Here is a 24,944-nt window from a genome sequence, read left to right as displayed (position 1 = left end):
CGCTTTCCAACCGACGACCGACAAGCTCACCCGGAAGCACTTTCTCAAGCGCCGTCGAAACAAGATGGCGGCGCCTGCCCTACTTTCATTCTTTGCGGCCTGGTACAAAATGATCCACGGACCGGGACCGGTCCGGGGCCCGGTGGTTGGGGACCACTGGTTTAGAGAACCCCAAATCCCAATCCTGTCTGGCCTCCACCCACCGGCTTCCAGAGAGCCTCCGGAGTCCAGGGAGGGCAAAAACACTCCCCTTGCTGTGGTGCAGGAGGCCGACTAGGCCACACCCACCCAGCAACCAGGCAGAGAATTCCTTGCTAAAAATTTTTGAAGCCCACCCCTGGGTGCACGGGTGAGATTGTCGTAAGCCCGGTCACCAAACCTCTGCAGGAGAAACTATCAAAGCTCAGAGAACAGTGAGAAGTACGCAATCCTGGGCTGCATCTATTTATTCTCTTGTAGGGAAGAGACGGGCCTGTTTTTTTTTGCAAGATGGGCCGCGAAAAAAAAGAGCGGGAGGATACATACCACTGCAAACATTTTCAGCCCACATCCTGGAGAGGAGTTGAATGTCAACTCATAAAAATATTTCTATGGTCTTTTTAGAGTTGCCAACAGAAAGGAAGGGGGGGCCAGGAAAAGGTTTGAAAGAGCAGTGCGGCAGACTGGAAATGGAAAGTGCATTCCATCAATAGTTTTGCAAAGATAGTAACTAGGTGACTGCCGGGATCCTGATACTGACATCTTCACGGGGCCAAGCTCAGCTTTGGGTCCCACAGTCTGAATTCCTTCACGGCAGCCTTGGCCATTTAAGCCGAAGTATCGATTAATCATTCGCAGGTTATCCCAAAGGTGCTTTTTTTTTTTTTCCAAGAGGCAACTGAACTTTCTGGTTTTCCTTGGAAGAGGTTTTGCTTCTCATCCAAGAAGCTTCTTCAGTTCTGACTGACTTCCATCCTCCACCAGAACGGAAGAAGCTTCTTGGAATGAGAAGCAAAACCTCTTCAAAGCAAAAACCAGAAAGTCCAGTTGCCACTTGAAAAAGCAACTTTGGGACAACCAGGACTTGGAGGACGGGGAATCGCCATAGACATGGGTCTGTTTCAGCTTCCAGTGGGGGAAAAAAATGACAAAAGCTGTGTATGTGGGTGTGTGCCTTCCTTGAGATAGACTGCACTGGATCACATTTGTGGAGAGATTTCTGCAATGAGCTCTCAGATAAAACAACCGAAACTTTTTTGCAATAATAGGCCGGGAGCATAATGCATTCTTGACATCCTGGCTGCCTCTCAAACACAATTTAGAGTTCAGAATTGATCGGGAAGGTTACCCAAGGCATCTGATTGGTTTACCATCCTGAAAGGAGCTCCCAAATTGTGCAGGAATTAAGTCTTTTGCCAAACTTCTACCAGAGCAAATAAGTTCTTATAAATGACCGTCGTTTATTTTGGCGACGGCTTCACGAACAGATGTGAAATCAAAGATGATGATAAAAATAAAAATAAATTTACTACTGGTTCTGTGGGTGTGACTTGGTGGGCATGGCTTGGTGGGCGCGGCAGGGGAAGGATAAAATCTCCATTCCTACCCCTCCCCAGGGGGAAGGTTACTACCGGTTCTCCGAACTACTCAAAATTCCCGCTACCGGTTCTCCAGAACTGGTCAGCACCTCCTGAATATCCACCTCTGTCGCTGCCCCAGGTAACAATGCAAAATAAATACCTCTCCGTTTTAATAAGCATTCCAAGTTTGGAGGGGATTCTTACCTTCAAAAGATCTATTTCTTTAATGCAATCTTGCCTGGCCTTTGCATCCATCATCTCGAATATCTTCAGAAAGAGGAAGGTGAGGGGTGGGGGGGAAAGTTGCATGTTTAAAGACTGTCACGAAACAAGAATCTTGCAATTCATAAAAAGCTCTTAACCCCCCTTTCTTTTCAAACTTGCCTGCACCCCACTCCTCACAGTTCTTCAGGCTTAAATAACACCCGCACATAAAGCAAAACAAAAAACAAACTAACAATACAAAGCAATAAACTAGCTAACAATACAAAAAACAGCATGCAGTTCGTTTAATTTCTCAAGTTCTCAACCTGAAAAAGCAAAAACACAAAAACACGAAGCAACTGTCATCCATAATTGAATGCAAATTTTCGAGAATATGCCGAATGCACCAAGAAAAACATTTACAAATAAAGACCTAGCACGTTACAAATGGTTTTTCTCTTGACAAAAGTAAATTGGTTTCTTCTGCACCTAACAGGTACTAATTGGAAAACAAAAGGCTCTTAACGCCAAAATCCATTTTTGGAGCTCAACTGACTATATTTTATGAAAGTGGATGGACCACACTCAAGGTAGGCCTCTACTATACTGGCAATGATTTGTTCAGCGGCTGTTTGAAGATACAACGGTGCTGGGAAAAGTGACTTACAACTGGTCCTCACGCTTATCACCATTGCAGCATCCCTGTGGTCACCTAATCGACAGCCAGCAAGGAGACAGGCTGACCAGGCTGACAATGAATTCCCAGTTTTTTTACCTGTACCAAAGATGCTTTTAATTTTTAAAAGTCAACCGCACTTTGTTTTTCCTTGAAGAGGTTTCGCTTCTCCTCCGAGAAGTTTCTTCCGTTCTAGTTGAATGGTGGAAACGGATGGATTTATATTCAATCAGAACGGAAGAAGCTTCTCGGAGGAGAAGCGAAACCTCTTCAAGGAAAAACAAAGTCCAGGTGCCTTTTTTGAAAAGAAAAAAAAAGCAGCCTTGGGACAACCATGATCTGGATTACTTGTTTATCTCCATGGGACGTTCTTACCTGTACTTTTTTTAATGCCACCGGTTTTCTGTCCAGAAGACAAGTCGCTCTGTAGACCTCACTGAATTGTCCTCGCCCAATTTTCTTCTCAATCTGAAAATCTGCTAAAGTGCAGCGATAGAGGTGTCTCTGTTTGAAAGAGGGAAGACAGCAATGAACGGGATGAAATTTGTGCACATTTTATACGCGGGACACGCCAAGGCGGCATTGCTTGAGGTCAACTTGACATTGGCTTCTCCATTTGGGTTTTCCTTTTTCTAACACCCCCCCTGAAAAATATCACCTCTCGCTCTGCGCCAAATATTATCTCTCGCTCTTGACTTTCACCAGGGTTTCCCTGCACCAATCTTCAGATGAAGTCTTAAACAACTACAAACATTGTGGGTTCACTTTCTGTAACTTAGTGCTTCTTTCTTAGGACAGAAAGAAACATTTCTCTGACACAACATATGAGGTTTGTAATGCAGAAGGAAATATTCTGGGCTATGGCTTTTTCTATCTCCAGTTGTGCTACTTGGGAATTTATGGAAGCAATCTTCCACAGAAAGCCCTCTCCACGATGTATTTATAGGCATGGAGAAGAATATCTGAAGTTCCACCACCCTGAAAATAAGACCCTGTCTTATTTATTTATTTTTTGCCACCAAAAAGGGCACCAGGTCTTATTTTCGGGGGGATGCCATCCACTGACTCACCTCACTTATGCGCATTGCCCCCAGCCTCCTTTTGGCTGTCAGAGGCCTTCAGCAACTTCTTCTTCTGTGGCCGGCAAGTCTTTCTTGAAAGCCTCTGCAGCCGATAACAGAGCTCTGGATCGATCCAGAACTTTGTCATCAGCTACAGAGGCCTTCAGGAAAGCCTTGCCAGCCTTGTTGGCTGCAGAAGAAATGGGCCGGCAAGGCAGGTGTCGGGGTGTGCGAGGCCTGGCTACACCTGTCCAAAGGTAAGTAGGAGAGCAGCTACACACACCCATCCCAACCCTACCTTAATTTTTACCCGTCCACTCTGGGTGGGTAAAAATCAACCAGGGCTTACTTTCAGGGTAGGTTTTATTTGAGGAAACAAAAACAGAAAACCATTAAGCTAATATGAAAAGGTCCAGAATGGTGTTCCTCAACGGGGGAAAATGCAGGAACACTTGTTTCTCAACCTCAACAATTTGAAGATGTGTGCCTTTCAACTCCTAGAGTTCCCATGCTGGTTGGATGAATTCTGGAAGCTGAAGTCCACATATCTCCAAAGTTGATGAAATTCGGCCACGATGGTCCGGAAAAAAAAAGCTCATGTTTCCTGGGTCCCAGTGGGTCATCGCAGAATGCAGAGATGGTGTTCTGACTTAGGCTGTCTGAGAAAGCATAAAACACAATCTTAGTCCCAGCAAAACCTCTTTTATTTCCACGGCTGTGAATTACATTCATTCACAGCTTACAAGGCTTCCCAAACAGTCCTTCAGGGCAATGTTTATAAACACCCACCATATTATCACCCTTGGAATGCTGCCAGAGAACGAATTGCCAGATGCAGGGCAAGGCCAAGCTTGACACAGAGTCAAACAGAACTTTTCAAAGCTTGAACTGACCAGAAGAACTAATTGCTTCCTGCAAAGGCTCACGTCCCGTTTGCTCCTCTTTTATGTCCTATGGGAGGGGCCAATTATCTCCGAGGTGTGGCCTTACTCCTGAATCGACCCTGGTTTCTCAATTGTTCTTGTCTTCTGCTAGATCTGCACATGCGCAGGCTGGGAACCAGTTCCAGAAGCTCCCCCGCACTCACTGCTGTCTGAGCCCAAAGGCAGCTGCTAACTGCCAGCCTGCCCTGGCTCCATCTCTGCCTCCGATGCAGAGCCCTCACCCAAGCCCTCCTCAGCCTCCAAGCCTAGCCCAGGTTCCTCCCCAACCTCCTAGCTACTGTCCGACTCTGCTATAAGCTCCGTCGGCCGCCGGTGGGCCACAACAGGCGGCTTCTTCAAACTCATGGAGTCATCCGCTTGCCCATCTGATAGAGCAGACGGTAGAGGATGGACCATGAAGATCTGGAGCACCTCACGCGCAACGTCAATATTCCGATGCAAGTCAACCTTGGAAAGGGAGCAACAGGTTATCCGAAGGAACTTCTCCGTCTGAGAAACCAACCGTGGTGGGGGAAGCACGTTATTTCCTGCACTGTGGTTCTAATGCCTTAAAATATGGCTTAAGAAAAAAGAAGTTGGCTTGTTGAGACCCATTCAGATTGGGTGATGATTGAGAGCTCTGGAGGACGAAAAGCCTTAATTAAACCCACGCAGCCACAGAACTGGAACTCACATCGCAGCCCCAAACAAAGGAACAAATCAGGGTCAGGTCAAAACTTGCAAAAAACGCCCCCCCTGGAGATGAGGAATAATCCATGTTCTGGCTGCTTTTGAATAGCTGCTGCTAATGTGGGTTTACATAGTGAATTTCTTAAGTGGGAGAGTAAGTACATTAAAAAGGGTAGGCAATCAAAGGCACTTTTGACAAGCTAAACTATCTCTCCACATCCTTCTATTATTAGAAAGAATTAGTGGGCGGTGAGGAAAGGGCGGTCTATCAGTGGTGGGATTCAATTTTTTTTTACTACCGGTTCTGTGGCCGTGGCTTGGTGGGCGTGGCAGGGGAAGAATACTGCAAAATCCGCATTTCCTCCCCACCCCACTTAACCTGCTTTCCAGCTCCGTTCTCCTGGGCAGGGCAACCCAAGGAGACCCAGCCGATCATCTGGGACTCAATGGGAGGCGGAGAAGAGATGAGGTTGGCGGGGCCAGTCAGAGGCGGGATTCCGAACTACTCAACATTTCCACTATCGGTTCTCCAGAACCGGTCAGAACTGGCTGAATACCGCCTCTGGTGTCTACCCTTGGCAACTTTAGGACTTGTGGACTTCAACTCCCACAATTCCCCAGCCATCATGAAGTCCGTAAGTCCTAGACTTGCCAAGGTCGGACACCCCTGGTGTAGGCACTTGCCTGAGTAGACATGGTGGTTAGGATGGAGGCCATGATTTGCCCTGGATAAGCATACTTTGGCAGACTCAAAGCAAAGCAAACTTTATTATTCACCCTCTGCAGTGACTGAGAGCAAAGATAGTTCTCCAGTTATGACCGTCACCGAGCCTCCTCGTTACAACTGCAAGTCATGATGATTCTTAAGCAAGGTGTCCACGGGATCACCTTGTTTAACAATCTCCACCTCTGCTCACCTCAGTGCAGTCATTAAGCGACTGCACGGGTCATTAAGTGGAGCATGGATGCCTCAGGGGTGGGGGGAGGCCCACCAAGAACAAATACATTGTCCTTTAAACCTTCTTTCAAGCCAAATATTCCACAACGAACAGCAAAATACACCCCAGCAGACATCTCATAGGTTCATACCCCATATTAAACTAAGTCTGTTTAACCATGATTACTTGAACATTATCTGACTTTGACTTGCAATGGTTCATTTAGCAACCGTTCAAAGTTACGACGACACTGAGGAAAAAGTTGTGTTTCACATTTATGACTGTTGGAGCATCTCTACGGTCACATGATCAAAATTCAGAGGCTTGACAACTGAATTTCATACTTATGAATCCATTGCTGTGTCCCAGGGTCTACCATCTTAACCAGTGGAATGATTCACTTAACAACGAGGGTCAGGAAAGTCGTACGATGGGAGGAAACTCACTTAGCCAACATTTCACTTAGCAGCTTAAGTTTTGGGCTCAACTGTGGTCATAACTTGAGGACTACCTGTATATGGACAAAATTGTGTAGCGTGGGAACCCAGCCACGAATATTGTAAAGCAGGGAAAAAAACAGACTTTATGTGCAACCAACGCTTTTGTGAAGGTTATAGAATAGAATAGAAGCTGGAAGGGACCTTGGAGGTCTTCTAGTCCAGCCCCCTGCTCAAGCAGGAGAACCTACACCATCTCAGACAACTGATGGTCCAGTCTCTTCTTAAAAACCTCCAGTGATGGATCGCCCATGATTTCTGGAGGCACCAAAACAATCAACAGATGGGGACAAATTTTAAAAAATAGAAACAGAAGGATTGACTGCTATAAATGCCTCCATACCAGCCTCTCGTTTAAAATTACAGCATTCTCAGGAGTGAAATATACAGTGCAAAATTTAAGTGTTTTTTGTTTTTTAAGCTTAAGATGTTTACATTGAAAGTTTATCTGAACATATCTCCGGGGAACAAGGAATCCTTCAGAAGTCAGTTTTATTGCCTTAGTGGGTATAAATCTAACTCAAGCCAACATTAACCAAAATCAATTTGGTAGATTAATTGCAAGCCCTAAAAAAAAATATGCTAAAAGAAACAAACCTAATTTTTTTTTTTTTTGCAGCAAAACAATAAAACGCAGATTAGAAGTTCCTCATTTGAGTTACTTGCAGCCGATAAAATTTCGACGATCCTACAGCATTGCAGGGCTGGTAAGAAACGACACTGGCAGCAATTACATGCCAGCCCCATATATAATTATGTCCTCGTTTTCTCTAATTAGAAAGTCGTTTGTCACAAAAGAATAGGCTGGCTGAAAAATTGTATATAAACAGGAAAGGGGGTAGGTGCAGTTATTAATCCGCCTTTGAAATTTGTGGACATGTCCAAAAACATGACTAAAAATACAAAACAAACTTGGTGACACCCAGCAAATTTTTCCAAGCCTAAGTGGAACCAACTTTTGTGGCTATTAAAGTTGTGTTTAAGCATCCCGTCTCCATCCAATCTCAAATGCACCGTATTCTTTCCTCGATTAACACATTTTCTCCCCCCTCCTTCTTAAAGAGTTGCTCGCTACCTTGCAAGAGTTCCTAAAGAAACCCGTTCCAAAATTTCAATTATCTTCACGGCCTTGCTTTCACAACTCCAAGAATTACAGATTTAATCCAAGGGGAGAGCAGCCAAAATTTCATTCAAAAAATAATAATAATATTTTTTTTTTAAAAAATAGCCAGGGTTGTTGACAATAAGAGTCAAGTCAACAAGAACCCAGAATTATCTACCGATAATTACCCTTAATCATGTTATTACAAATAACAGCATGCCCTCTTCAATGCTATGTGTGTGTATGTGTGTCTGTTGTGTAAGAACACATCCTAATCTTGTTCGTGGAATAATTACATGGGTTCCCATTCTGCCAAATGAGACTGTAATTAACCCTAATTGCTCAAAACGTAACTTGGCTAATTCAAGGAGATCAATTACTATTAAATGACTTAATAAGACAAATTGCTGCATGAGAGAAGGGGCTGTGCGCAGAAAAACCCGCATTTATAGGCGACTGATTGTTGGTGCAAATTCCATAGTTGGGCTCAAGTAGCTCAGCCACACACTCTGGTCCTTGCACAATCTCTCCGCACCAACGGGCTGAATGCTTCTTCGGGCTCAATGAATAATTCAGCTACGGACAACAACTGGATGGTATGTCGCCCATCAATCGAGAAAAAACAGTGGTGTTCTTTTCAGCCTACCCTGTTTCCCCGAAAATAAGACCCTGTCTTATATTTTTTTTTTGCCGTCAAAAAAGGCTCCAGGTCTTATGAAATCCCCCGACTGACCTCACTTGCATGCGTCACCCCCGGCCTCCTTTTCGCTGTCAAGAGGCCTTCAAGAACCTTTGGATCGATCCGGAGTGTTATCAGCTACAGAGGCCTTCAGGAAAGCCTTGGTGACTACAGAAGAAATGGGCCGGCAAGGCAGGTGTCGGGGTGGGCGAGGACTGGCTACAACTGTCCAAAGGTAAGTAGTAGGACAGCTGCACCCCACCACCATCTCCATCCTAGCTTAATTTTTACCTGTCCACTCTGGAATGGGCGGGATCTTAATTAGGGCTTATGTTGGGCGCACGTGTAAAATCAAGCTAGGACTTACTTTCAGGGTAGGTCGTATTTTTGGGGAAAACAGGGTAAAAAGGCACAATTGCATGTGTTATGATATCCAGTGATCGAAGAGCTGCAAATGAATCACAGAGGAGAAGGCCTGACCTTACAGAAATGAAGAAAACATGGGGGCTACTCAACAGAGCTTGGCCAAGAATGAGAAGGAAAGCAGGTGGAGAACAATAAGCCCAACTTTTTCTAAGAAAACGTCACAGCAGGGTTGGGCCTCCTCCATATAAGGTGCTAAGACAGCGTTGATGTGATACATGATGGAGGAACTCTTGTTCAAATACAATCGAAGTCTTGTATTTCAGGGGGCTTTTTTCCCCCCTTGAAAACGTTTCACTTCTCATCCAAGAAGCTTCTTCGGTTCAAGGAGTCCATCCAAGAAGTTCTTCATTGAAGAACTGAAGAAGCTTCTTAAGATGAGAAGTGAAGCGTTTTCAAGGGGGGGGGGGAAACCAAGGAAGTCCACTTCCCTTTTTGGAAAGCACCTTTGGGACAACCATGGCCTGGATGACTGAGAATCTCCAGAGATAATTTAGGAAACTGACCATTCTTCCCTTGGGAGTGTGTGTGTGTGTGTGTGTGTGTGTGAGAGAGAGAGAGAGAGAGAGAGAGAAAGAGAAAGAGAAAGAGAAAGAGAAAGAGAAAGAGAAAGAGAAAAAGAGAAAAAGAGAAAGAGAAAGAGAAAAAGAGAGAGAGAAAGAGAAAGAGAAAGAGAAACAGATAGAATGAATATAAATCCTAATTCTGGGGATCTTTTTTTGTTTCAGTTGCTGATGTGGGTGGCCTCGGGGTTGGGATTCTACCAGTTCGGAACTGGTTGTTACACCGACTGAATCCCACTCACTGGGTGGCCTTCAAACCCAAAGGAGAATTCAAAATGGCTGCTTACTTGCGTGTCATGCTGATATTCTGGGCTCGCCACTTTGCAAAGCAGATTCTGGTCTCCCAGGTGGTGTGGATGGTTGTGTTGTCCTTCCATTGTAACATGCCAAGCCGTGTCTTTCAGCTGTACTGAAACAAGAACATCAGGATGTCAAAGAAAAGAGACTCACAAGGTTGGGTGCAAGGGAGCTGAAAGAGGGCATATCAAAGGTATCCCTTCCTTCCAGACCTTTCCTTGGCAAAGCTCTGGTGTTGAGTCCTTGTTGTTCTCAGAACTTTCCTGCAGATGGTTCATGACCAGCCTAGGTCATACAATCAATGCAGGGAGGAAGTCGTCAACCAAGGGGCCAGGGACCACTGGTGGTCCACAAGAAAATTTTGGTGGTCCGCAGAGAAATGTCCCCCCAAAGCAATTAATCCAGGCTGCGTGGGAACACAAGGCTTGTGTCGCTTGCATTGCGAACAACATGAGGTAGTGAGGGGAGGGGGGAAAGGGCAGAGGGGGGAACTTGCCCCATGCGCCTGGCCTGGCCACCGGGCTGCTTCTTTCTTCTTCTGCTTTTGGCTGCATGCAAGGAAAGCACCAAAAGTCTTCCTTTCTCTCCCTCAAACTCCGCCAGAAATGAGTCTTTGGGACCCTGCAAGGCCTCCTGCTCCAAGAGGCTGCGCCAGCAAAGACTCATTTCTGGTGGAGTTTGGGGGAGAGAAAGAAAGACTTCTGCTGCTTCTGCTGTTTTCCTTGCATGAAGCCAAAAGTCTCTCTCATGCTCTCTCCCCCTGAGAACAGGGCTGGAGACGGTATCCTGCAATCCCAAATAAAGAACGATCGATCGGTAGGAAAACGAGGTGGGGAATTTTCCTGCAGATTTTTTTTTTGGGGGGTGTTTCCCAGAGCCTCTGGTTCCTGGGATTTAAAATTATGAGTTTGGTGCTCCCTGAGGTCCAAAAGGTTGGCGACCCCTGACCTAGCTGGTAACGAACCAGCTGCTGGACAACATCTAAAGACAACCACCCAAAAAATATCTGCAGGAAAATGAGTAATGTTGGCCAGAAAGTCTGCAAACAACCAAGTGTGGAGAATACCATGGACCCAACAATTCAACCTTAGCTCCTTCTCTTTTCTACCCAAAGCTCTGATGACCATCTAAATATCCAAAAATGTTCCTTATAAAGTCAGTACTTGGACCATTGGTTCCTTTCTTCTCTCAGTGCTGTTCCTTTTCATTTGCTTGGGGTTGGTAGCAACCATCCACCCAAGAACCTCGCAGAACTTAAGTCAACTTAAGGTTGGGATAGCACAAGGTAAGGAGAATCAGGCAAGTAGCGAAACAGAAAATAAATAATTTCCCACTTAAGAGCATGACAACCAAGGACTAAGGAAGCATTTCTGCAGGTAGATCTGCAAAGGAGCTCGCAAACACCGTATTATAGCTATCCCACCTACGGTGTCAACCAAGGAAAAAAAAAACAACACCAATAAATCTTTGCAGAGAGAAATGAAAAACCTGACACACAAACCAAATGTCTTTGGCTGCTCTTGGGACCATTTTGATTTTAGGTCAGGCAGTTTCAAAGATGGAAAAAAACAACAACACCTTGTCAGGAGGAAAGAGAGAAAGAGAGAAGGGAGGAGGGGAAAAAGGTTCAATTTAACCAAGTTCCAGAAAAAAACACAGCCGAAACAAGAATTGAAACCTGGTTCTGGCATTTCCTCCACCTCTTGTCAACTACATGGAAATCCATTTTTCCTGAAGTCAAAATACTTTGGGGTGACACAAGTATTGGCCTGTGCATTTATTAATTAAGCTTTTCCACTTTCAATACATCTTCCAGATATGATCTGGAGGGGAACTTTTAAGAGCTCACTTTAAAAGAAAACCATGACCAACCAGAGGCATCAAAACCGTAAACCTTTTCTTGACCTGCTGCTATTGAACCACGTTTTCTCATTTTGCCCATAAACCATCATCTGTCAAGATGCTTTGCAAGACTCCCAATATTTTCAAAACCATGTCCTCCGACTGGTGTCCGGATCAGTGGTGGGATTCAATTTTTTTACTATTGGTACTGCTTGGTGGATGTGACTTGGCGGGCGTGGCTTGGTGGGCATGGCAGGGGAAGATTACTGAAAAATCCCCCTTCCCTCCCCACTCCTGGAGGAACCTTATTACAAACTCCCCCTTCCCTCCCCACCCCACTAACCTGCTTTCCAGCTCCGTTCTCCTGGGCAGGGCAACCAAAGGAGACCCAGCCGATCAGCTGGGACTCAATGGGAGGCAGAGAAGAGATGGGGTTGGCGGGGCCACTCAGAGGTGGGATTGGCCGGTTCTCCAAGGTGCTCACAATTTCCGCTACCGGTTCTGCAGAACCGGTCAGAACCTGCTGAACACCCACCTCTGGTCTGGATGGGGATCACTAAACACCCTGGGCCACTTATTCCCAAGTGACTTTTATGGTCTGTTATCTTGCAGCACTTATGCCACGAGATCTTGTAAAGACAATTTCACTTGTCGGTTAGTATTCTTGTGACAATTTCAGTGGCTCAACCTTTAAATCTCATCCGTCATGCTGAAGAATTCCGGCAACAAAAGCGATAGTAATATACACACTTCCTCCTGGTAGAGCCCAATTACTTGCTGTGTTGTTGTTGTTGTTGTTGTTGTTGTTGTTGTTGTTGTTGTTGTTGTTGTTGTTGTTGTTGTTGTTGTTGTTGTTGTTGTTGTTGTTGTTGTTATTATTATTATTATTATTATTATTATTATTATTATTATTATTATTATATAATATAAAATACAAAAGAAAATATGGGAAAGGAAGGAAGGGAAAAGGGTAGGGCAAAAGGAAAAAAGAAAGAAAAGGTGTTGACTGATGCAGTAGAATAAGATAATAGCATCAAACCTCAACTTTTTACTTTTTCGGTTTAACACTGTTATAAATATAAAATATTGTAAAGTGCAATGTGCAAAAGTAAATAGAAAAGCAGTGGGAGGAAAGCGGGGGAAGAGAAGTGAAGGAGGTTTTATACATTTTAGATAGCTTGAATAGAATAGAATTCTTTATTGGCCAAGTGTGGTTGGACACCCAAGGAATTTGTCTTGATGCAAATGCTCTCAGGGTACATAAAAGAAAAGGTACATTCTCCAAGAGTCAAGAATCATCAGGTACAACACTTAATGATAGTCACGGGGTACAATAAGCAATCAAATCATACTAGGAAACAGTCAATATAAATCGTAAGGATACAAGTGACAAAGTTACAGCCATACAGTTACAAGTGGGAGGGGATGGGTGATAAAGGAGGTATGAGAAGATTCATAGTAATAGTAGAGCAGACTTTGTAAATAGTTGCACAATAGTTAACTTGTGTTAAATACCAATGATACGTCATCTTACCGAAATTTTCTTTTGGTTTATAATTTAATGTTAATTTTAAACCCTTCATCCACATATTTTCCCACTGTTCAAGCATGACATTGCATCCAAAATTCCTTGCCCGCTGAATCATACCATGTTTTTTTACACATTCGTTTTCCAAATTCAATTTCATCGACATTTTACAGATCTCGGTGATAATATGTTCATTGTTGCCACATAATGAAATTTCCCATTCATTTTTTTTTTTTTTAACAAAGTCAAATCCCTAGCATTTTTTAAAATCCGGTTTAAATCTTTCCTTCAGTTGTTAAAGTAAACCAAGGGCAAACGTAACTTTCTGATTCGAGTTCTTCCCTTGGCTTTAGTATTGGCTCACCAGAGTTGAGAGATAAAATTTTACCATATGTCAACCGGTCTGGCTTTGCCACCATTTGTATTTTTTTAAAAAAAAAAAAACTTTCTGGAGTGACAGCCAAAGGGGCAGCTTCAATAGCGAGCCTCGTTTTATTGACTCCTGACTCCTTTTGGTGCAGTAGAATAAAACAACAGCATCAAACCTTAACTTTTCACTTTTCCATAGTAATATAAACTAGCCATTTCCTGTAACAAACAGACCTATCCGATCGGCAAAACCCAACATCAAAGTTTCATATTTTTCCCCCACCTCAAGCACAAAGTCCAGAAGTGGTTTCCAAGTAGAAACTAAAAGTAATTGTGGTTTCCCTCCCCCACCCCCTCCTTTAATCAAAGTTGCCAATTTAGCCATCTCGGCTACCTCCGTCAACCTTTGCAGCCGTTCATCCGTTGTGGGAATCTGATAACAAGCTTACATTTGACTACTTTCTCCCTTCCTCTTGTAAACTGCGAGCAAAGAGTAAAGACCGAACAAGCAGCTCTTCCTTGCCCTAACCTGGACTCTGGAAGCAGGCGGTTGTTATGCAGAAAATGCCAAATCACCCTGAACTGAATAATGAAGCATTTGACGGCCCTTTTCAAACAATGGGAACCTATTTACTGTAAACGCTCTCGTAGTCTGAAGTCCTCTGCGGGGTTTTCTCAGAAGGCAATCCCAGGTGACTCAGAAACATCTACAAACAGAGCCATTTAACAGGAAGAACATTAAAGATAAGGCATCCCTTGAAGATAGTGAGCGTTTTCCAAAGAAAAGCAATCAAGGTCACTGGCGTGTCCCGCATTGGGAGAACACGTAAAGCTATTCCTGAGCCTTGAAAAGCTCTTAGAACAGTGACGGCGAACCTTTTCGTTGTGGCGTGCCAAAAGCATGCGCGTGGCAGCACCCACATTACAATGTGCCTGCCCCCCGTGCGCATGCGTGCACAACACCCCTGCCCCTCTCTTACCTGCACCGCACATGTGCGCGCCTCCCAGGTGATTTTCCGCCTATTTGAGGCCATTTTCGCCTCCTGGAGGCTCGAGGGAAGCCTCTGCAGCCTCGGGAGGCCGAAAAACGGGCCCGTTTCGTCACTTCTGGTATTTCCAAAAGGCCCGTTTTCAGCCTCCCGAGGCTGCAGAGGCTTCCTCGAGCCTCCAGGAGGGCGAAAACGGCCTCAAACAGGCTGAAAATCACCTGGGAGGCGCGCACGTGCGCAGTGCAGGTAAGTTTGGCTGGGGTTCGTGTGCCCGCAGTTCTGTGTGCCACCTGTGGCATGCTTGCCATAGGTTTGCAATGTATAAAAGAACTTACAGTATGTTAGGGTTAGGGTTCTTTAGGGTTTCTTTATTGAAAAGGAAGACAGTCAGTCCACATTCCAAGCAGGATCTGATATCCTTCCAGGCATGCAGCTTAGATAAAGGGAGTTAGAACCCCTCCCCTTAGTCCGATGTGGATTTCGTCAATACAAAAAAGCAACATGTTAATTCTCCCCCCCTTTTTCCCCCCCTGGGAATAGTAGTTGAGAAAAGATTCCCAGGAAGTTTCTTTCAGAGCTGGAATTTTTATGGCCTCTTCTCTTTCTCTCTCTCTCCAAGAGGTGGCAAGTTTCCAGGCGTCTGGCAGGCTCCAGCCCACAATTGTAAATCTAGATTCAGTACAAGAATTAGGATATTGGAATAGCAGTTCTCCAATATTTGAGGGGCTGCCACAGAGAGGGTGGGGGTGTCAAGCTATTTTCCAAAGCACCCGAAGACCAGACAAGGAATAATGGATGGAAATTGAACAAGGAGAGATTTAACCTGGAAATAAGGAGGAATTTCCCAACAGGGAGAACAATTGCCTTCAGAAGTTGTGGAAGCGCCATCACTTGAGACTTTCAAGAAGAGATTGGACTCCCACCTGTCAGAAATGATGTAGGGTCTCCTGTTTGGGCAGGGGGTTGGGCTAGATGACCTACAAGGTCCCTGATTATCTGTTACAAATCTGTTATAGTCAGGTTACATAAAAAAGGATTGCTTGTATCCACCGCCTCACCCCTTCCTTCCATTGAAGAATAGCAGATACGCGGATCTGACACGGAGAGAGTTTTGATATGAATTGATAATAATAATTTTTAAAAACCCTTAAACTTACCCTGTTTCTCCAACAATACGGCCTCCCCCAATAGGAAGTCCCAGCATGTTTTATAGGCATGAAATGAAATTAAGCCCCTTCCCCCAAATTAAGGCCTATATTAAAACATGAGAAATGGGGGGGGGGAATGGCGGGGGGGCTTGCCGTTAGGAAGTACTTGTGTTGCACACCCGGATATGGTGCTGCCTGCGTTGACCTCGGCATTGGTGGGGCACGTCGTATCGGGAGACCTTCTGCCACCGTTGCTTTCCCTTCTCCCCGTGCTGCCGCGGCGTTTAGAGCAACGCCGCGGCGTTTGGCACAGCCACGCGCAGCCAACCAGGGCTCCTCCCTGCAACCGGAGCCTGGCGGAGACACTCGGCTTCAGGCACTGCTTCCCTGGCCAGCGGGTCTGGCGGAGAGAGCCCGAAGCCGCCCGGCCTTTCCAACCCTCACCCAGCCCGTCCCCATGCATCTCCAAACGCGCCGGCAGCTCCAAACGCTGCAGTGGCACGGGCATCGGGCAGAGGCGCTCACTCGGCGGGGCTCAGCTCGGAGGAGGACATGGCGCAGGTCGTCGCCTTGCCTCCCTGTCCATGGATGGGTGGGCGCTACCACTGCCTCGGGCGGCCTCTCCCAGTGGCCCCTTCGGGGTCGGGCTGGAGGGACTTGGGAAGGAAGCCAAGTTTGGGTCGGCCCGGCTCTTTCGCTTGGCAGGCGGGTGTACACCCACGGCTCGCTTTCCCAGCTCTGGCAAGCCCGCACGGCTCTGGCGCGGCCCTGGCGGGATGAGCAGAGGGCCCGACAGGGAGGCGCTCGCTGCTTTCGCCAGAGCTCCACTGCCGGGCAGGAGGGCCCGCCTGTCAGCTGCGTTGGGCGCCCCAGGAGAAGCTCTTCATGCTCTGCCCGGCGCCAGGCAGGGATGGCGGCTGGTCGCTTCTCCCAGGGTGGGCTGATCCTGCGCTGCGGCCCCGGGAGATTCACCTCCCCATGTGGGGTTGGGCTGCCCTCACGGGCAGGGGAGGCTTTGTCGTACCGGTAGTAGGGTGTCGTTTTTAAAAGAATGGGCTTTGCCTTCGAACGATGCCCGGGAAGGCGGCGACAGGAGCGCCTGAAGCTGAGTGTCTCCACCGGGCTCCGGTTGCAGGGAGGAGCCCTGGACGGCCCCGCGTGGCTGCGCCAAACGCCACACCGTTGCTCCAAATGCCGCGGCAGCACGGGAGAAGGGAAAGCAACGGTGGTGGAAGGTCTCCCGATACGAAGTGCCCCACCAACACCGAGGTCAACATCCAAGCCGTCACCGCCCGCCTGCCCAAGGATGCAAGGGGGGGGGGGAATTACGTCACCCCCGAAAAGACGGCCTAACCGTTTTTTCGAGGCTCAAAAAAAAAAAAAAAAAAAGACCTGGCCTTATATGAGAAACACGGTATTGACTCAACTCCCAATTCTACTCGGAAATGAGGTAATGCAGATGACCTCAAAGCCCCCACTCACTTCCTCCGGTCTCTTCGCCACAACCGGTGTTGCTTCAGGAAGGTGTGAATTCTTCCTGGAATTCCGCCCCCCTCCCCCCACAATGCAAGCCAACCCAACGTGATGCGGTTCCTAACAACCACACAAAACCAACGCCACTCCCCTATGGTTTGAACATTCGTGGCAAGCTTCCCGTTCGCTCTGAAACAGACCTGCCACTCGGCTCCTGTTTACGTTCCTGCCTTTAGCCGGCAAGATTAATCTTTCAACTGAAAGACAGTGAGATGTTGGGCTTCGTTCACACAATAAAACCCCACTTCGGTAAAGCCAGGCAGTGGGCGTGCTGTAAATCTCCCCCAGCCTCGTTTTCAGGGGCCAAAACTTGCAATCCACAGGAGCAGAAATATTTAAATCAGCATATATATATTTTTGTGGAGGGGAGGGGATTCTTTCCCTGGCCTAGAAGATCCAGATAACAGATGAACAGATGAACAGAGTTGGAAGGGACCTTGTAGGTCATCTAGTCCAACCCCCCACCCAAGCACCATTTCTGACAGATGGCAGTCCAGACTCTTCTTGAAAGCCTCCAATGATGAAGCTCCCACAACTTCTGAAGGCAACTTCTGCTCTGTAGGTTGATTGTTCTCATGGTCAGAAAACTTCTCCTTATTTCCAGGTTGAATCTCTCCTTGTTCAGCTTCCAACCATTGTTCCTTGTCTGGCCTTCGGGTGTTTTGGAAAATAGCTTGACCCCTTCCTCCTCTCTGGGGCAGCCCCTCAAATATTGGAAGGCTGCTCTCCTGTCTCCCCTGGTCCTTCTCTTCACTAGACCAGCCATGCCCAGTTCCTGAATCTGTTCTTCATATGTTTTATTATCCAGTCGACTCATCATCCTGGTTGCTCTTCTCTGCACTTTTTCTAGAGTCTCAACCTCTTTTTTGTAATGTGGTGACCAAAACTGGATGCAGGACTCTAGGTGGGGCCTTACTAAGGCTTTATAGGCTGGTAGATTGTTGTCCATCAAGTCTCCAAGATCCCTCTCACATTTACTGCTATATTAAGGCGCACACACACACACCTCCAATGGCATCGCTAATTTGCATGCTTACCTAGTCCAGAAAAATCAGTTCAGTGGATTCTCTTAAAAAGATGCGAGCAAGGAGATTTTCATGGACACGGGGTGGAATCTGGATCCAAGATATTTTATGTGCCTTTTCTTTTAATTCCCCCCACCCCTTCTGAAATCTGCTGCCCTCCCCTTCAAACCCCCAGATTTCTTCTCTGGTCAACCAGGAAGTCTAGAAGGATGTCATGAGCTAACTTTTGTGGCGTCCGCTCTATTTATAAATTCGCATTATCTGCTGGGATCTGCTGGGGTTTTTTCTGCTTCTCGCTGTTGGTCTAGCTGCGATGAGTCACCCTTTCACTGTTAAAATCGGCTTTGAATGGATCCTTTTATCATTTGCTCAAGTTCTTCTCAACTTCCCAAGGTCAGCACAGCCGGAAGGCAAGTTATAATTTAACTAGATGTGGCGCGAATTTGCATCGGCAAAAAGCCACTGCTTTAAAAAAAAAAAGCAAGGTTTTCCTCCCATCTGTAGGCCACGCCCTTTTTTCCCCATTAATAAAGATTTCCGGGTGCTGGAACCAAAACAACGGGGCTTTTTAAATTAACTGATCCCAGGGCACTGTGACCGTTGTTAAATGGGAGCCGGTTGTCAAAGAGTCTGTATTCTGATCCAATGGCCACGAGAAAGCCAGGCAAGTAAGAATGGATGGGCACTGACCAAGGGGAGATTCAACCTGAAAATGAGGAGAAATTTTCTGACAGTGAGAACAATCAACCCATGGAACAGAAGTTGCCCTTGGAAGTTGTGGGAGCTTCATCCCTGGAAGCTTTCAAGAAGAGAATGGACTGCCATCTGTCAGAAAGGGCGTAGGGTCTCCTGCTTGGGGGGGGGTTGGACTAGATGACCTACCAGGTCCCTTCCAACTCTGTTAATCTGTTAATCAAGCAGAGATTCTACATGGAAATGAGAAATTTTCCGACAGTGCGAACAGTCAATTTTCTGCAGGCTTCCAAAAAGAGACTGGACTGCCATCGGTCAGAAATGGTGTCGGTGTCAGGATTCCAGCAATTGCCCTTATTAAATCATGATTCTCGAGCCAAACTTCAAAAAACTGCAAAGGATTCATTAGAGGCGACATACTGGCCCTGCCCTGTATGAAGCCAACTTCGGCCGGCGTCATTTACAGTCCCCGGTGACCATGTTTCCTCCCTCCCCCTGGGTGTGTCATAAATCAGATTCTCCAATTGAGCACCTTCACGGGCCAGGTGTCATCAATCACGTTCTCCAATTAAACGTATTCATGGGCAAAAACTCTGGTAGTTTAGCTACAATCTTTTAAAGAGAAGAGTTGGAATGTACTTTCGCTTTCAAACTGCTGCACTGCTCTTCCAGATATTTTCCTCCCCGCTTCTTTTTTTTATGGCAACTACTAAATCAATATCTCAATTTTTCTTTTCCCAAGACTACGGAGTGGATTTTTTTGAGCATGACGGGTTGGGAGAAGTGTCAGGATTCCAGCAATCGCCCTAACCAAAGCATGATTCTCAAGCCAAACTTCAAAAAAACTTCCAAGGATTTATTGGAGGAGACATACTGTCCCTGCCCTATATGAAGCCAACTCTGGCATACGTTATTTACAGTCCCCTGTGACTGCCCTGGGTGTGTCATAACCAGATTCTCCAATTGAGCCCATTCACAGGCTGGGTGTCATCAATCACGTTCTCCAATTAAATATATCTGCGGGCAAAAGCTCTGGTAGTTTAGCTACAATCTTTTAAAGATAAGAGTTGGAATGTACTTTTGATTTCAACTGCTGTTCCAGATTTCCTTCCTTCCCCCCCCCTTTTTATGGCAACTACTAAAACCAGCATAGGAATGTTTTATGAGTTGACAGTAGGGTCTTCCTGCTTGGGCAGGGGGGCTGGACTAGATGACCTAGAAGGTCCCTTCCAACTCTGGTATTCTATTCTATTCTATTCTATTCTACTCTCTATTCTCTTCTATTTTATTTTATTCTATTCTATTCTTGTTCTCCTGCCTTCTATAGTCCATTCCATTCTATTCTATTCTACTCTATTCTATTCTCTCTTCTATATTCCATTCTATTCTCTTCTATTTTATTCCATTCCATTCTATTTTCTTCTACTTTCTTCTATTCTATTCTCTCTTCTCTTCTCTCTTCTCTTTTATTTTATTTTCTTCTCTTCTATTTTCTCTTCTCTTCTATATTCCATTCTATTCTCTTCTATTTTATTCTATTCTTGTTCTATATTCCATTCTATTCCATTCTCTATTTTATTCTATTCTCTTCTATATTCCATTATCTTCTCTATTCCATTCCATTATATTCTATTCTTAATTCTATTCTATTCTGTCTTCTCTTCTATATTCCATTCTATTCTCTTCTATTTTATTCCATTCCATTCCATTCTATTCTATTCTCTATTCTCTTCTATTTTATTCTCTTCTCTTCTATATTCCATTCTATTCTGTCTTCTATTTTATTCTATTCTATTCTTGTTCCCTTCTATATTCCATTCATTTTATTCTATTCTTAATTTTATTCTATCTTCTCTTCTCTTCTTGTTCTCCTCTCTTCTTTTTATTATTCCCTTCAAACAAACTATACCTAAAAATGCAAACTTGATGCTTCGTTGCCATTGTGTCTGATCCTATATGTTGCCCTATTTACGATCCAATATTCTATTCATATAACTCTTATCTATGTCTGTCCATGAGATGGCCCCAATCAGCCTCCATAAATTTCTCTGGAAGATTAAGTTGACAGGAACCCTTCAAAATGTATTTTGAGCCCCCGTTTCAGCATTTGCACAGTGCCCAAAACCGAAAAAATAATGAATCAGAGACTTTACCCAGATTCAGATACTGTGCGAAGCGTCTCCTATCCTTGAAATATGAAAATAAGGGGATAAGCTCCTTGTCTAGAAGCAAAAATATTCCCTAATCTCATTTGTCATGTGCCAAATCTCATCTCGGACATTTGAAAATCCTTTCTCCTGTAAAGTAAAACCTGGGTTAAGCATCAAAAGAGACTTCGGTGCGTTTTTAACCCGTCAATGGCTTGAAGAAACGTTGGCTTCTTTCTACACGTTCGGTTTCAAGTTTTTGTTCATGATGAGTAAAAGTGAGAGGCCATCACCTCACTCTTGAAAGGCCTTCAAATGTTAGAATAGGACAGGACAGGACAGGACAGGACAGGACAGAACAGAATAGAATGGCAGAATAGGATAGAAGAATTGTGGGTGACATGATAGCAGTATTTCAGTATTTGAGGGGCTGCTACAAAGAAGAGAGAGGTCAAATTGTTCTCCAAAACACCAGAAGGCAGGACAAGAAACAAGGAGTGGAAACCCCTAAAGGAGAGAAACAACCTAGAATTAAGGAGAAACTTCCTAACAGGGAGGACAATTAACCAGTGGAACAACTTGCCACCAGAAATTGTGGGTGCTTCATCATTGGAGGTTTTAAAGAAGAGACTGGACAGCCATTTGTCCGAGATGGTATAGGGTCTCCTGCTTGAGCAGGGGGGTGGACTAGAAGACCTCCAAGGTCCCTTCCAGCTCTATTCTGATTCTGAAATTCTGTGGTGGAAAATGAAAACAGCATTGTGTGGCGGTTTTTCCTGCTGTCTATCTGAAGACCAGGAGCGAAAGGAAAAGGCAGCTTGGCATCAAAAAGGTTCGTGGAAAAAAAAACAAATTCACGGTGGCGTCTACTTCATCTGAGGGTTGTTTACACCACGGCTGGTGCCAAAGGAACAAGGCTTCCTTTGAGTTATAAATGTAGTTCCATTAACCAACACAACGGTCTCTGTGGTCTGTTGTAGCTCAGAATATTAGAGGAGCTGCTCGGCAAGAAAGAATCTGTTTTCCGTGGAAAAGAAAGAAAAGGAACTACAGCCCCAAATCCTGAGGGAACTTATTAGATACTTGAAGAGCTACAGAGGCGGCTGGAAAAGTCGTTGTTGCCAGCAGAACAATTCATCTTAACACGGATGGCAAGGCCCAGCCTGGACAGACGAACACCCCAAAGGTTGGACTTCAGCATTCTCCGATAATTGAAGAAATGCATCTTAGTAGCAAATCCTTATTAGCCTGCTCATAATTTTGCTGCTTTGGACTTATTTTGTTTTTCCCCCTCCCCTTTTTCCTTTTAAAACTCGCTCCCGCCGCCCTGGGCAAATGGCATGGTTTCACCATGGTCCCAGAGGTGGTACTCAGCCAGTTCGGACCAGTTCTGGAGAACCAGTAGCGGAAATTGTGAGTAGTTCAGAGAACTGGCAAATACCACCCCTGACTGGCCTCGCCCCCATCTATTCTCCACCTCCCGAGTCCCAGTTGATGGGGTGGGTCTCTTTTGGTTGCCCTGCACAGGAGAACAGAGCTGGAAAGCAGGTTAGTGGGGTGGGTAGAAAATGGGATTTTGCAGTAACCTTCCCCAACAAGCCATGCCCAACAAGCCACACAACGCCCACCAAGCCAGGCCCACCAAGCCACATCCACAGAACCGGGAGTAGAGTAGAGTGTAGAGTAGAGTAGAGTAGAGTAGAGTAAGAATAGAGTAGAGAAAGATAGAATAGGGAAGGAAGGAATGGAATGGAATAGAATAAGGAGTGGAATTAGAATAGAGTAGAGTAGAGTAGAGTAGAGTAGAATAAGTAGAATAGAATAGAGTAGAGTAGAGTAGAGTAGAATAGGGAAGGAAGGAATGGAATGGAATAGAATAAGGAATGGAATTAGATTAGAGTAGGGTAGAGTAGAGTAGAATAGAATAGAATAGAGTAGAGTAGAATGAAGAATAGAATGAATAGAGTAGAGAGATAGAGAATAGAATGGAATAGAGTAGAGTAGAGTAGAATAGGAGCTGGAAGGGACCTTGGAGGTCTTCTAGTCCAGCCCCCTGTTCAAGCAGCAGAACCTATACCATTTCAGATAAATGATTGTCTAGTCTTTTCTTAAGAACCTCCAGTGATGAAGCACCCACCATTTCTGGTGGCAAGTAGTTCCACTGGTTGATTGTCTTCCCTGATAGGAAATTCCTCCTTAATTCCAGGTTGCTTCTCTCCTTGATCAGTTTCCATCCATTATTACTTGTCCTGCCTTCTGGTCCTTTGGAGAATAATTGGACCCCTTCCTCTTTATGGCAGCCCCTCAAGTACTGGAAGGCTGCTCTCATTTTCCCCCTAGTCCTTCTTTCCTCTAGACTGGCCAAACCCAGATCCTGCAGCCGTTCTTCATATGTTTTACTTCTTTATATGTTTTAATCACAACCAGCCTGCCTTCCACTGAGGATCTGTATATTGCACAGATCAGAAAGAGGACTGAGAAAATTTCCACAGACCCCCTCACATTCTGGATATAAATTGTTCCATCTCTGCCCCATTGGGACCGCCGCTATAGGGCATTGCATGCCAAAACAACCAGACACACAGAGAGATTTTTCCCTTGGGCCATCACTCTTCGTCCCACAGCACTGTTTTACGTCTGGGGATATTGTTCTGACCCAGCTCCCCAAACACAACAAACCCTCTCAAGTTAACTCAAAGATTTCCTTAATTAGGAGTGCTGGCCAAAAGTTTCTCTCTCAACGCCAGCTAACAAGTCCCCGGCCAGAAGATGAATAGTTGTCTATCACATCTATTCATCTCTGTCCCCTGCCTTGGATCCCCAGAGCTAGGGTGGCGCTTCTGCTAGCAGCGGTGGCTATTCCGTTCCAAGGACCGGCCCATAGATTTCCGCTCCTCTCCTCTCCTCTGCCTTTTGCATATCTGTGCATCAAGAACTGAACCCAGCTGTTTCTCCTCTTCCTCATCAGCTACCTCCAGACCTGGGGCTGTTCTCTCTCTCTCTCTCTCTCTCTCTCTCTCTCTCTCTCTCTCTCTCTCTCTCTCCTCTCCTCCCTCCCTCCCTCCTCGTATTGTTTGCAATGCAAGCGGCACAAGCCTTGTGTTCCTGCAGGCCATATGGGTGGTGCATCCTTGTGTTCCTGCGCAGCCTGGATTAATTGCTTTGGGGCTAACATTTCTCTGCGGACCACCAAAATTTTCTCGTAGACCACCAGTGGTCCCTAGCCCACCGGTTGGCAACCACTGGACTAAATGACCTCCAAGGTCCCTTCCCAGACCTATTGTTGTATGTGCTAAGAACTCTAAATTATATGTGACTTTCTATTGACTCTCAAAAAGGATTGTTGTCCAGGCATGCAGAACATTTATAAAACATTCTCCGGGGCAGGAGAATAAAATTCCTGCTATGCTCACAGATTCCCACATAATAACATTTCTATTTGGGAACGGAGGAGGTAAAGATTAGCGCAGCAACAACATTCGGCTGGACAAAATGGCATTCATACGCTACTATTTTTCTTCTTCTTCTCAACGGCCACTTAATCTAAAGGTTTTTATTTTTCCTTTTTTCGAATCTACACTAAGGAAATAGCTATCTTAAATCATCTCAACGCCATTGGCATGATCCCTCTGGATGAGTTTGGATAATCCACATCGTCCATCAAGTCTACATCCCAAGTTGAACATGGACAGGTGGCTTCTGAGGTTGTGCTTTACCTATGGTGGGAGGGACCACAACTTTTTTTTAATGCTAACATCTTTTGGAGGTCCACCTGAACCTGTGGCCAAGAACGGCCATGGTCTCTAAAATGAAAATATATATATAGTTGTGTTGCATTGAATAAACCCACCCCAAACACTTGTAGATTGTGCCGTCAAATATATATATATAATATATATATAATCTCAAGAATCTCCCAGAAGGAAACGAAAGATTCTGCTTGATATCGGACAATCCTGGGGAAAAAGTTACAGGTATTGCAAAAATAATCGGATGATGTCAGAACCCCGTATCAGTTTATGCTCTGCTGGAAGGCATCAGCTAATAAGGAAGGAAGG

The 24,944-nt window shown here is 45.3% G+C and overlaps 1 protein-coding gene across 4 annotated transcripts in view; it reads right to left on the bottom strand.

Moving 5' to 3' along the window:
- Window positions 1-24,944, bottom strand: part of NEK6 (NIMA related kinase 6) — an 84,332-nt gene that overhangs the window by 37,255 nt on the left and 22,133 nt on the right. Inside the window, exons 1-4 of one of the 4 annotated variants that reach the window (XM_087944026.1) lie at window positions 13,801-14,261; window positions 9,603-9,724; window positions 2,815-2,943; window positions 1,764-1,826 (exon numbers count right to left, since the gene is read on the bottom strand). In XM_087944026.1, coding sequence (XP_087800152.1) covers window positions 1,764-1,826; window positions 2,815-2,943; window positions 9,603-9,692 — 282 coding nt within the window. In that variant the 5' untranslated portion in view covers window positions 9,693-9,724; window positions 13,801-14,261. Of the gene's footprint in view, window positions 1-1,763; window positions 1,827-2,814; window positions 2,944-9,602; window positions 9,725-13,745; window positions 14,262-24,944 lie in introns of those variants that run through there. The other 3 variants (XM_087944028.1, XM_087944029.1, XM_087944025.1) reach the window with 3 other exon arrangements.

Source organism: Notechis scutatus, chromosome 15 (assembly GCF_049901735.1).
Source record: "Notechis scutatus isolate UNSWTSFEM ecotype Mainland chromosome 15, rNotScu1.2, whole genome shotgun sequence".
In the NCBI taxonomy this organism is placed as follows: Eukaryota; Metazoa; Chordata; class Lepidosauria; order Squamata; family Elapidae; genus Notechis; species Notechis scutatus.
This window is presented reverse-complemented; position numbering and strand designations above follow the sequence as displayed.